The 13,326-nt window shown below is 33.7% G+C and overlaps 3 protein-coding genes across 4 annotated transcripts; 2 read left to right on the top strand and 1 right to left on the bottom strand.

The window, feature by feature from the left end:
- Positions 1–164: 164 nt before the first annotated feature.
- Positions 165–858, bottom strand: LOC103859675 (rapid alkalinization factor 23). Its single transcript, XM_009137245.3, has one exon. It carries the CDS (start codon positions 764–766, stop codon positions 365–367), a length of 402 nt encoding a protein of 133 aa, XP_009135493.1. The 5' UTR covers positions 767–858; the 3' UTR covers positions 165–364.
- A 3,523-nt stretch (positions 859–4,381) lies between these two features.
- On the top strand, positions 4,382–5,897 carry LOC103859674 (protein SRC2). Its single transcript, XM_009137243.3, has one exon. The coding sequence runs from the start codon at positions 4,496–4,498 to the stop codon at positions 5,711–5,713; it is 1,218 nt and encodes a 405-aa protein (XP_009135491.1). The 5' UTR covers positions 4,382–4,495; the 3' UTR covers positions 5,714–5,897.
- A 4,711-nt stretch (positions 5,898–10,608) lies between these two features.
- LOC103859673 (auxin-responsive protein IAA26) lies at positions 10,609–12,547 on the top strand. 2 transcript variants are annotated; one of them, XM_009137241.3, is made up of 5 exons: positions 10,609–11,301; positions 11,417–11,700; positions 11,788–11,920; positions 12,118–12,185; positions 12,255–12,547. In XM_009137241.3, exons 1-5 carry the CDS (start codon positions 11,003–11,005, stop codon positions 12,299–12,301), a joined length of 831 nt encoding a protein of 276 aa, XP_009135489.1. In that variant the 5' UTR covers positions 10,609–11,002; the 3' UTR covers positions 12,302–12,547. The 2 variants fall into 2 exon arrangements, with proteins under 2 accessions (XP_009135489.1, XP_009135490.1); XM_009137242.3 differs by having other exon boundaries at positions 10,619–11,301; positions 12,267–12,489.
- Positions 12,548–13,326: the final 779 nt, after the last annotated feature.

Raw genomic sequence — 13,326 nt, 5'->3', positions numbered from 1 at the left:
CCGTTTTATTTTCCATCAATATTCATAAAATAGTATTTCTCTATCACATGCATGATGCTATAATACATATATCATTAAACAATACGTATAGACTGCCTATCAATATTCCAATTAACTACATTATTAGCTCAACACATTCGTTTTATCAGCCTTGATACTATCGATTACAATGTAAATTATCTCATTTATTCCATATTTTATTTTCCTGGTTTATGTACCAAATTTTTACATATCGATAACATATATTATCCAGAGAAATTTACATATATAGTTTATAACTGCGTATGAAATAAGCAATGAGCTACGAAAATTCTGACAAATTATATATAAAAAGAAATTTCGAGGAAATTGCAGTTTACAATATTTATCGCCGGCAGCGAGTGATGACGCTGCAGCCGCGAGAGTAAGGGTTGGCCTGAGCGCCACGTCGGCAATTGTAGTAAGACGCGCCGCGTCTTGAGCAGGGAACAGTGTTTCTCCTCAGCGCACCGTAGCTGATGTACCTCCTGGTCGCTAACATGCGCCGGTTGATCTCCGAGTCCATCTCGAACTCAGCTCCCATTCCTCCGCCGTAGAAGAGATCTCCTTCTTCTACAAGGGCGGCGGAAACCGAGCACTCGGCGATGGTACCGCGGCACTCTGTCTCGAACGGAGGGAAGTCGAGGGACTGAGAAGAAACGGCGGCTACGGACAAGTACTGGACGGCGAGGATTACAAAGATCGCGAAAATCGCCGCCGCGCCGGAGTTTATGGAGAGGCCTCTCATTGTTTTCTGTGCACGAACTTTGAAGAAAGAGAAAAGAGAGAAACAGAGGAAAGGTTTGATTAAAAGAGAAGTTTCTTAGTGAAATGCCACTGAAAGATATGAGTATTTACAGTAATACCACTTTGACTTTATAGGTGTGATGTTAGATATACAGCTTTTATTACAAGTGGGGTCTTTTTAGTTAGCTTCAGATCTAAGTATGATTAATGCGCTAAGTGTTTTGATGGAGATGTCTCCACTCTTTATTTTTGTTACTAAATTTGCTTACTTTACGGTTTTTATGCTTAATTTTATAACGTTCTAAATCTAATCATAATCAGAAGTAGAACGGTTATTTTTTTTATACAACAAAAGTTATGATTTTTTTTTTTTTTTGCTTTTGCCATTATGCATAACATTTTAAAAACTTAATGCAAGGGTAGATAAGAATAGTACAGAGCGCATTTAGTTTTAGTTTTAGTTTTGACAATTATGAGTGGTTTCCTTCCATGATCTATGATTATTTCCTATGTTACATGGAAACGGAAGCGGGTACGTGGAAGCGGAAGCGTAAGGAAGCGCAGAAGCGATATTTTTTAAAATATTAGGAAGCGGGTACGTGTTGGAAACGTATATCCATATATATATATATATATATATGTAAATTTTTTAGAAAATTAGGACTAAAAATTATATGATTTAAATTTGAAATAAAACATTTATTCATTTATAATAATTTTGAAATGATTTTATATTAAAACTGTAAAAATACACATAAATTATGTTTACAAAAAAATATTATATTAATTATTTTTAATTTAAATCATGTAATTTTCAATATGTGCTATATCTTTAATAAAAAAATCTCAATGCATAAAGATAATTTATAGTATTATTTTTGATATTTGTATATTTATAACTCAATATTCATTACTATTAATTTTTTTTATTTTATATAGATTAAAACTATGGTTTTATATTTTATTGATATACATTGTATTTATTTTTTAAACGGAAGCGTGATTCCAAAATGGAATCATAAGCTTCCAACAAGTTTTTAAAGAGAATATTTTAGAAACGTTTTGGAAGCGAGATTCCGTAAGCTTCCACAAGGTTCCGATTCCGATTCCGATTCCGATTCCGAAGCGGGAAGCGGACGTCCGATGAAGCTTCCGTGCAACGTAGATTATTTCAAAGAAAAACATACCTATGAAGGAGTTTATAGATTTACCGTGTTAGTTACTGGTACTCCATTTGGAATTTGGAATTTTCATCAAATTGGATATTAGAGAAACCATATCATGCGCAACGCCACGCCGCACCAAACAGATGTTTATGAAAATGGAAATTAATTTTAAAGAAAATTTGGACCCCACATGTACCGGGAATTGAGCTTTATTTGGATTTTGTTCAAGTTTCTTTGCAATTTATGTGTATGATGTGTGACTAAAATTACATGTTCTCACTTCTCACCGATTCACGCGTTTCTATCTTACGAAACCTAAGGTGAGTGTGTACACTTGCATGGAACCTCCTGTTGTAATATACACTGGAGAGTAAATGCAGTTGAATACAGGCCCGGAACAAAGCGTATATGGCCGAGTGCATAATCAAAAAATTTATGACATTTTCTTGCACAGATAAAAAATTTAGGGCCCTCAAAAAATCAAAACTCTAGAGCCCTGTGTATAAAAGAAATTTGCAAAAAAAAAAGTGGAACCCTGTGCAATTGCTCCGTCCGCACACGTCAAAATGGGCCCTGGTTGACTATATAGGAAGTTGTTTATAGACTCTTTTGTGCTAACGTGTGTGCAGCGACATTGAAACATAAGGTGAGTGAAATCACATCTATCATAGATTATCTATTTTTAACAAACCGAAGTTTACAAAATCCAAAATTGTTTTTCGTGGTCTACCTTAATTTCTAGTTGGTTCCTGTATATAAGGCACCATTGTAAGACCATTGTAACTTAGACATGTCAATTAAGGTTGAAACTCGCAGTTCATCTAACCCTAAAGATTTATTAGATTTGGGCTTAGTTTTATAAGTCCAAAAAAAATCAGACTTTTCGGGCTAAGCCTATTTGGGCATCAGAAATTTTGGGCCTAAGTCTATTTGGGTTAGGCCTGGCCCAAAAACCCGAAACTTTATAATTTAGCTTAAATATTATCATTTTTGAATCAAAACTATTATTAATATTAACATATTATTTTAATATTTTTATCCAAAACTCTAATACAACAAATATGAAAGTGGTTAATGTACTTTATTGTTTGATCATCACAAGTCACATTTTAAATTTTGCAAATCTTATTAAATTTGGTTTGTTTATAATATATTTTTAAAGCATACGAAAAAGTAAAATATTTTTGATAAAGAAGAAAAATTTTAACTTACTTTCTATTTTAAAACTAAAAATGAAATTGTTTTTTAATGAAAGTTCACGATGTAAGTGATAATGATAAATTATTTTTCGAAAAAACCTATAGCCCTACAAAGATTGGGCCAGACTTTGAATTCTAAACCCAAAATATTTTCGTGCCAGGCCGGACTCAAAATATGAATAGGTTTAGCGGCTTTGGACCGGACTGGACCGGTCCGAATTGACACTATTATAACCTCTTAATAAAAAAGGAGGTTTATGTGTGAGATAACTATATTAAACAAATGTAATATTCAAAGCCCAACTAAGAGATTGAAAGCCCATAATAACGAAGGCCTAATAGTATTCTTCAATTCCTGGATATTTAAGGTCCCTAACCATGGTTGGATTCCTTTGATCTTGCATTAGTCTTCTTAAGAATGATTTTTTTTCCCATTGTATAAGGTTTATGCTGATACATTACCCTATGAGGAGGCAATGCTCTGTGGTTCCCAATATTTATTCTTTCATTTCTGGTAGTAAATGTTAAGATAGATTCTTTTCCTTGATAACTAATGAGTTTTTATTTTCTATTATCTTTCTGGTGTCATTATTACGGATTAACGTTTTTCTCGTTAGATACCACAGACGGTTTTGACCGGCAAAAAACATACTATTACACAGAGAAGTCATGGCATTGCAAAATGTAAGGTTTTTCACAAATATTTTTTTTTAAAAAATATATCTTAACGAAACAGAGGGAGTAGTTTTTTTTTCTATTATCTTTCTAGTGTCATTATTACGGATTAACGTATTTGTTTGGTTAAATACCACAGTCCACAGACGGTTTTGACCGGCATAAAACATGTTACGAAGTGAAGTCATGGCATTGCAAAATGCGAGCGAATCAGCCTAGTGGTTCGTCCCATACGGCGTTGACTCCTCTACTCCAGTCGTGGAGCCCAAAAACGATTTTAGACTTGTAAACTAAGCTTTAACTTCCTTCTATAATTAATGGTGGACACAGGCATAATAAAGTTTCCGCGTCAGGAAATATTTCGTTCAATCGGTCAAGCCTTGTGATATTAGAAAGCAATGCCATAAACTGAAGCGAGATAAGAAAAGACTAGCATCTAATCTACTGATACGTGTCAAAAGACAATGCAAATCAACGGCTTAGATTGATTTATTTATAATGAGAAGAATCTTCTACTGTCCACTAGATACGCACCTGTCAATGTAATAACACGACTATAATAGCTTTGAAGCTTCCGTTACTTAATATTTTACGCGTAAAACAAATATTTATCCGTCACTACATCCCATTTTAGACGAAAACAACAATTTAATCTCATTCTCTTCTCTTCGCTCTCTCTCTCTCTACACCATGGCGAATCTCACCTTAGAGCTCAACATCTACTCTGCAAAGGATCTTGAAAATGTCAACCTCATCACCAAGATGGACGTATACGCCGTCGTTTCGATCAACGGCGATGATTCCCAGAAGAATCACAAGGAGAAAACAGCCGTTGACAGAACCGGAGGATCTGAGCATACATGGAACCACGCCGTCAAGTTTTCCGTCGATCAAAGGTTGGCACGTGAAGGCCGTCTGACCCTCGTCGTGAAACTGGTCTGCGATCGAATGTTCGGAGGCAAAGATCTAGGAGAAGTCCAAGTTCCTGTTCTTGAGCTTCTCATTTCCTCGCCGTCATTTAACGGTGATGGTAACGGTAACGGAAACGGACAAGGGATGAGATTTGTAACGTATCAGGTGAGAACTCCGTCTGGGAAAGGGCAAGGCTCCTTGACTTTCTCGTACCGGTTCGATATGCCTTCGTTTAAACCGGATCTAATGGATTCACCGGTTCAATCGAATCCGGTTGATTCATCTCCTGTTCTCCCGCCGGCGAGCTGTCCTCCGGCGACTGAAGCTGGTTTCTATCCACCACTATCGTCAATTGGACATCCTCCGTCGTCTCAGCCGCAAGGCTATCCCGCGCCGCCGTGTCCATACCCGTACCAGCACCAGTACAGTTCTCATTACCCGGAACAGCCGGTCACCGCTTACCCACCGTCTTCCTCCGCCTCGAATCTCTATCCTCCGCCGTCGTACGGTGCTTCTCCGCAGGATCATGCCAATGTGTATCCGCCGCCGTCTTACGGTGGTTCTCCGCCGCATCATTTCAATGTGTATCCGCCGCCACCTGATAAACCCGTTCATTCGTACCACCAGATGCAACCGTCACAGTCGTTTCACGGGTACGCGCCGCCGTCTCCTGGTAAACCCGGTCACTCGTACCACCAAATGCAGCCGTCACAGTCGTTTCACGGGTACGCGCCGCCGTCTCCTGATAAACCCGGGCACTCGTTCCACCAAATGCAACCATCACATTCGTTTCACGGGTATGCGCCGCCGCCGTCTCCACAGACTCAGCATGGGTATTGTTATCCGCCGCCCGGATACGGGCACGATCGTCCGCCGACGCAAATGCCGCCCAAGAATAATAAACCTGGGGTTGGGCTTGGAATGGGAGCTGGGCTTTTGGGAGGAGCATTAGGTGGGCTTTTACTCGGCGATTTAGTGTCTGACATTGGCTTTTGATTTTAAAATGTTTACTTGTGAGAACTGAGAAAATTCGTTTTCTTTATTTTTTGTGTTGTCAATAATTCCAGTTGCGTGGCATGACATATACAGTATTTGGTTTTGTTTTTGTTTTTGTTTTTTTTTTGTTTTTTGATGGAGAACCTGTCGGTAGATTGCAATGTCAATGTGCATACAAGTCATAGGAGATACTACAACCCTAATATACAAAAAAAAAAAAACATATCTACAATTTTATTTACAAATAGTTTTATATCTGTGTTTAATAATGATAAAGTGTGTTATATATCAATGACTGAAAGTCTAAAACTAAACCATTTCTCTAGTTGATGTGATCCATGGTACTTATTTCAGTGTAACCTTCATAGTCTTAACCTTTAACTTTACCTATATGTCTCAATGAATAATATAATATACTTCGTATTGCGCTTTTTCCTTGATTTTCAATATGAGTATATTTTATTATTAAGCAATTTGTGCGCTTTATGTATACATTTTGAGAGTATGTTAGTAAGGAATTATATAACTGGGTAATATCACTTTTTAAAGTATGAGCTGCAATCTTCCCTATTTCAAATTCACAATGTTTGCTTGTGTATAAAATCCACAGCTCATAGGAAAACTGCAAAATTTAAACCCTTTAGAGATGCTCGCTCACATTTTATTTTGTTTAGTAAGTTGGAAAAGATTTGGTTAGTTATTAATATTTGGTCGACTGTACTACTTGGTAGTTTGTTCTAAGATATGTAAATAAATGTTGACTTAAGAAATCACCAAACTAATGTAGATGGAATGTATAGCTAGTCATAGAATAATCAAATGCTCATGGTAATGCTTAGACAGAATCAAGATTTAAATAGTCAAATAACAGTTGGTTACGGTCTAAGGCTCTAAGGATTATGTTCTTGTCTTCTCCCCCACCCATAAGAGACTACAAGCTTCTTATCATATTTGTTGTCGATGAAGTAACACGAGTGACCCGCAAATAGATTTTTGTGATATAATTTTGGAAAATCAGGTATTAAGTAAATAATGAAATTATATCCACACCACAACCTCATCCCCATTTTCTTTTAATCTTCTCTTCTTCCTTTTTCACCCAAATCAAGCTAAAGTAAACCGAACACAACCCAAATATACGTAACTAGTTTTGGTTTTGAGTTCAGCTTAAGTTTTATATAAACCGAACAAATTCTCCAAATTCCAATGCAAGTACTAGTAGCCATGCACGTCGTAGTCACAAACGTCAACTATTACGACCATGAATTAAGTTCAATAAAAAGCTGGGCCTTTTTCTGTGTGGATTTCGTCCATTTAGATTAGGGTTATTGATGCTGTTCCAAAAGAAAAGATAACGCTTATTGATAATATCGGAAATTTCATTCCCCCACCTCCCCAAAATATGATGCTTTTTTTACTTTTTTTAGATAAGACATGAAATTTTAGTCTAATACTATTCAATTTAGACAGTGCATTCATGTTTTAATCTATCTTATTTTTTTGGATAAGTTAATCGATTTTTAATTTGATAAACAGAAGCATTAAAATATACGACAATATTTAAAAATATTTAAAAATTACAAAAGAATGCACAAACTTTTGGAATGGAGCTCTTAATTCCTAAAGTTAATGTTTGGTTTTACGTTATGCTCCATTCATTTTATATTAAGTGCCGTTTTAACTTTTAAATTTTATTTTATTAAAAGTATAGTTTTACATTTTCAATGCATATTTTAAACAAAATTTCTAATTTATATCTTTATTTTAATTCATTAATTACTAAAACTAAATAAAAATTATTATTAAATAAGGATAAAACAAAAAATTAACATTTTTCTTAATTGTGTACAAAAACTTTAAACAACATATATAATATATTTTTGTTCTCAAGTTTTGTTTATGTAATACTTCTCTGTTCCTATAAAAGATCCATGTTTTAGAATTTTCACACTTTTTAATAAAATATATTAAAACTTAGCTATAAATGCATAGTTTTTTTTGTAATTTTATATTTTCTATATTTTTAAACCAATAAAAATTTTAAAAATATAATTAATGTTTTGAACTTCACAATTTATCATTATTAGTTGATAAAAACTACATTAAAAATATAAAATATTTTTTTTAAAACAATTTTTTTTCTAGAATATGAATCGTGTTAAAACGGAAGACATACATAGCAATTAGCACACCGAAAAGCAAAAACCCTACAAAATAAAAATTAGTGCATTAAATAATCTATTGCTTTAGACAGATTTAAATATAAAAATTAAACCATCAGTTTATATTTCGTGGTGAAATTCTGGAAAGAGCATCATTGCCACCACTATTCTCTTCTTTATCTTCCCCTTTTATTTTTTTCTTTCTCCTTTCATGATATGGTGGACATTCATTTCACGAGTTGTTTTGTTTCTTTTTCTCATGTGTCGGCATCTTTTAATTGGATTCTTTGGAATTTTAAATCACACCCTTCATTTGTTGTGCCTCTCTTTTCACTTATACGGTTGTGATTGAAGGCCAAAATCTAACCTTATATTCGTACGAACTACAAAGCTTGCGCAGCTGTAATATGTGATCCACTGTCTAATCTGTCAGAGCGGATCTAGTTCTGGTTTCTAAAATATTTATATTATTTTGATGTATTTTCACTTTGAACCATGGTGAGATAAGAAAGTGCGGTTAGGTTAAACTAGAGAGGTTAACCGCGCAGTTAAGGTTTGTCTCTAGTGAGAGAAAAAGTCAAGGAGTTGGGTAAAACGAAGACAATATATGACTAGCGACACACTCCTTTCTTTTTTTTTACCAAAATACCTTTCTTTACTTGACCGGAACTCTTCATCCTCATTTTTCTTCGTCTCTCTTCCGTGATACCGCTGTCACACGTGGGGGAGATATGCACATTCTGTTTCCCCTCTTGAAAAGAAAAAAAAAATACTACCAAATAAATGGTTTTTTGTTAAGTTTATTTTTAAACTTTAATTTTTTATGTTTAACTATGTCAATTCTATGATTTATGGTGTAATTTACTCCTTGTATTTCAGTTTTATTTGATGTTTAAATAGAATATTTTTGATTAAAATAAATAAGGTTTCTTAAAAAATAAAAAAATAAATAAGGTTTCTGTACAATTACATAATATGATACTTTTTATTAGTTGAATTAATGTTATTCAATAATATTTTTATGTAATCAAGATCAAATATATTTCTTTCGTTCCTTAGTGATAGACTTTTTAGAAAAAATGTTTGTTTCACAAAGATGTACTTTTTGTGTTTTCTATAAAAAAATTGTAAATTTCAAGAAAATTAATTGATTTTATTGAATTACTATTAGTTAAAAATTATTGAAAATTACAGAAAACGAAACATTTATTATGGTACTTTAATATATTTTTTTAATATATATGAAAATACTAAAAAGTTTATTTTTGTGGAACGCATAAAGTATAATTTTTTATTAATATATGTGCATTAACTTTAAATATCAATTAAAACAAAGTAGAAGAAATATTTACTTGTTTAGGGAAACATATTAAATATACCATCGCTATCCACACGTACGCATTGTTCTTAACTTTTGAAAAAACTATTGATTAAGCTACCTAACAAATTGACAGTTTTTTTCTTCTCTTTGTTGTAATGGCAAGTTTTTTTATTTTGAACAGTTAAATAAACAATTCACTGAGACGACATGCAGATTTGTATGTACTCCCATTTCTCATATCACTCGGTTAATCTTCCATTCTCCCATACAGTTCCTTTATTTTGAATAGGAAAAAAAAAATTATGTATATTTGTAGATATCGTAATGAGTGTTAAAGTTTTATATCACTATTACAACCAATAAATTTGTGTTTAAAAGCATGGGGATATGTATCGCATGGACAGTGGATAATGGTCCTTAAATTATGGGATCTTTCCTAGTTTCTTTATTGTTATCATATTTTGTTTTTATTCACCCCAGAAACAATTGTTTTATATTTTTGGGGTCAAGTTGTTTACTGGATTTATTCATTTAGGGTATGACTGGTTCAACCGCAGCGGTTGCGGTTGCGGTTGCGGGAGTTTGCGAATGCGGGTGGTTGCGGTTTCTAGCGGTTTTAAGAGATTTGTACGACTGGTTCTGCGGTTAGAAATTGGTGCGTTTGCGGGATACTTATGACTGGTTAACTACCAAATGCAGCAGCGGTTAAATAATAAATTAACAATATTTACATTTTATACAATTATAAAAATATCAAAAATAATAATATTATAATAAATATAAAAGTTATATTTAGAAAGTTATAGTTTAATATTTTTAAAAATATAGAAAATATTTTTATTTTAAAGTTTTATAATATTAATTAAAATATAATAGATATATTTTAGCATTTTTATAATTCCAATTTAATTTTTTTTATTAAATATTTTTATTTTTGTATTTATATTGTTTTAGAAAAAAAAAGAATTTTTTTTATCCTCCCGCAACCGCCCGCAACCGCAAACGCTAGCTGGAACCAGCTTTTGAATTTATGAGGTTCAGAGCGATTTGGAGCGGTTTGAAGCGGTTTGGAGCGATTTGAGTGATTGTTGCAAAACGCCAACAACCGCTACCAACCGCAAAAACTGCGTTTGCGGGTGGTAGCGGGAAAACCAGTCATACCCTTAGTCATTTCTTTAATTCGCAAATACTACGCTTTGCTTCTTTCACTAGTTACCGATATTTGAGGCAGAAAAAAAGATAAAGACTGCGTGTCTTTTACTCCAAGAAAGTATTCTAAAATCGTTTTTACTGTGTTTCTTTCATGCCAAGAAAAGTTACCGGTTTCTCTGTAACATGCAAAAGTAGAGTCACTCTCTGCTTCCCTATTTTCTGGCTTTTTGTTTAATAATCGGCTCTTCTGCATACAAATCCAAATTTTCTTTTCTCTGTATTCTTAATTTTTTGCTCATCTCGTCCCTTTCAGAACCTTGGGAGAGAGAGAGAGAGCCCACCAAAGCGTGCACCAGAGAGAGAAAAAGAGACTAGGAACAAAAATAAAACCAAAGCATTGATTTTGTATAAAATCCCACCACTTGTCTTACCATTCCTTCATTACATCTCTCTTGCTCTCAATTTTTTTTTGGAGATTGTTTCTTTCTTAGAGGGTTCTCAGGTTTCTTCTCCTTAAAAGGTTTATTAGGGCTTTGTGAATCTCTGTCACACCTCTCATCTTGTGAGGAAGCTATAGTAAGTTTTGATCCTTTTGAAGCAAATCGTCAGTTTTTTTAAGTTTTGGATTCTTGCTTTTGTAACCAAGAAAATCAAATGGAGGCTTGTCCAAGAAACAAAGAAACATGTCCTAAACTCCTTGATTTGATTCCCCAAGGAAGAAAATGGTACCAAGAGGAGAAGAACAACACAGATCACGAGCACAAACTTGAGCTAAGGCTTGCACCACCCGGTGGTGATGAAGAAGATCGTTCTGCCATTTACAATACGAACATAGAGACAAGAAACAACAACTTCGAGAAGGAAGCAGAAGAAAAATCTATCTTCAATCTCAGCGGAAACCATTCCTCTCCTTCCAACAAAACCACTTATGCTCCTCACATCTCTCACAAAAGGTATATTACTTTGACGAAGAATATTCTCTAAACATAATGGACCTATCACCTCTCTGTTTTGCTCTGTTTTTGGAGTTTGTTATTGACATATTTCTTTTTACTGTATGGTATAAAGAACTGCTCCTGGTCCAGTGGTGGGTTGGCCTCCGGTTCGTTCGTTCAGAAAAAAACTAGCGAGCACAAGCTCTTCAAAGCTCGGAAACGAATCCTTCCTTGGAGGTCAAGTCAACAAGAGTGGTGATGGTGAGAAGCAAGTCCAACCTAGTAAGAGGGAAGGAATGTATGTAAAGATCAACATGGATAGTGTTCCAATTGGTCGAAAAGTCGATCTCAATGCTTGTAATAGCTACGAACACCTCTCTTTTGCCGTAGACCAACTCTTCAGAGGTCTACTCGCAGGTTAAATCTTGATTCCAAATCTTTGTTATTTATAGCATGGTTCTTTTTTTTATTGAGTGTGTGTTTTGTTTATGCTGTTTGTTGTAGCTCAAAGAGAGACCTCTGGTGGTGAAGGAGAAGAGAAACCGATCATTGGTTTACTTGATGGGAAAGGAGAATTTACTTTAACTTATGAAGACAATGAAGGGGACAAGATGCTTGTTGGGGATGTTCCTTGGCAGTAAGAATCTTTTCCACCTTTTCTTCTCTGAATCTGATTCAGTGTTTTGCAGAATCAGATTCTTATATCACATAACAACAAAATAAGTATAAAGTATTCCTTTTTGTTAGTGTTTTCTCAAATTGTTTTATCCTTTGCGAAATGAATGTAAGCTAACTATTCTTTTTTTTTTTTTTTTATGTATGTTCTAATCCCAGCATGTTCATTTCATCTGTGAAGAGATTGCGTGTGACTGAAAGCTCTGAGATTTCATCTGCCTTAAGATGTAAGCTTTTATTTTCTTCAATTTTATGTTAAAGATGATTTTTAGAGTCATTTCTGAAAAAGTGTTCAGCTGTATTTGCAGTTGGATGCAGTAAGCAACAGAAGATGAGGACTTGAAGTCTTGTAGAAACTTCTCTTTTGAGCCAGAGGGTCTCCGAGTTTTCAATTGTACATGTGGTTTTTGTTATATAAGAGATAATCATTAGTTTTGTTCAGAGAGGCATTTGATCTGATCTGATATATCTTCCTATGTCTTTAAGAAGCGTTATCTTTTAAGAAGATACTTAGAACATAATTAATCATCATCTCATGTCTACATAACTCTTTTTGAAAAATAAATGGAAGTTTTTATTCTCTGTAAAAGCTCTTTTTAACTTTCGTTCCAACTTTAGTATAATCATGTAAGAAGCTGAGAATGAAAGGCCGTTAATGAATATATATATTTACTTTAGTTCTGAGTCACTGAGTGTATACAAGGTTAAAAGTTGAAACCCAAAAAGTTTTAAGAATGATCAGTCCATATCAATTATTTTGGTGGCTACCGTCTCTTTTGCTATAGTGCAGATTTTAGCAGCTTTATTGTTCTCACTATATACATGTATGTAACACATTTTGCATTATCTATCAACTATTGGACCGTTTCTCAGTGGACAGACTGAAACATCACAAAGAAAAATGGTTTGTTAAAATTTTTTTTGTTCAAGTTAGCACATTGTTTTCGTGATAATATTTTGTTCATAGCGTTTTAAGTTAAACTTGACCGACGTACAATCATCTCTAATTTAACCTTCTAATCTTTTAGTACTTTAATTAAAAAAAATTAAGCTATCTCGTGTCTATGATGTTAACCATGTACAGCTAGCTAAAGGTTTCATAGCAATATATTTAGGTCTTGCTTTGGATTTCAAGTTGTTATCATAAAAATATGTCGAGTATAAGTTTATCGCGATGTATCACTTACAAAATTAAATTTTCACTTATAATTTTGTAATTTTACGAACATAAATTAACCACTTAGATCATCTTCAATGATTTACTCTATTTTAAGAGTAGTTTTTACTCTAAAACAGAATAGAAGTTTTTCTCAAATTATTTACTCTATATTTAACTCTAAAAAGAAATATTCTTAAATATATTCTTTT

This window comes from Brassica rapa, chromosome A03, assembly GCF_000309985.2.
Source record: "Brassica rapa cultivar Chiifu-401-42 chromosome A03, CAAS_Brap_v3.01, whole genome shotgun sequence".
NCBI classification, from domain to species: Eukaryota; Viridiplantae; Streptophyta; class Magnoliopsida; order Brassicales; family Brassicaceae; genus Brassica; species Brassica rapa.
Note: the sequence above shows the minus strand (reverse complement) of the source record. Positions and strands in the feature narration are given on the sequence as shown.

Coding starts and splice junctions, on each gene's coding strand:
- LOC103859674 (XM_009137243.3), top strand. CDS start 4,496: ATGGCGAATCTCACCTTAGAGCTCAACATCTACTCTGCAAAGGATCTT.
- LOC103859675 (XM_009137245.3), bottom strand. CDS start 766: ATGAGAGGCCTCTCCATAAACTCCGGCGCGGCGGCGATTTTCGCGATC.
- LOC103859673 (XM_009137241.3), top strand. CDS start 11,003: ATGGAGGCTTGTCCAAGAAACAAAGAAACATGTCCTAAACTCCTTGAT. Junction 11,302..11,416: donor CCTCACATCTCTCACAAAAG/GTATATTACTTT, acceptor TATGGTATAAAG/AACTGCTCCTGGTCCAGTGG. Junction 12,186..12,254: donor GATTTCATCTGCCTTAAGAT/GTAAGCTTTTAT, acceptor AAAAGTGTTCAG/CTGTATTTGCAGTTGGATGC.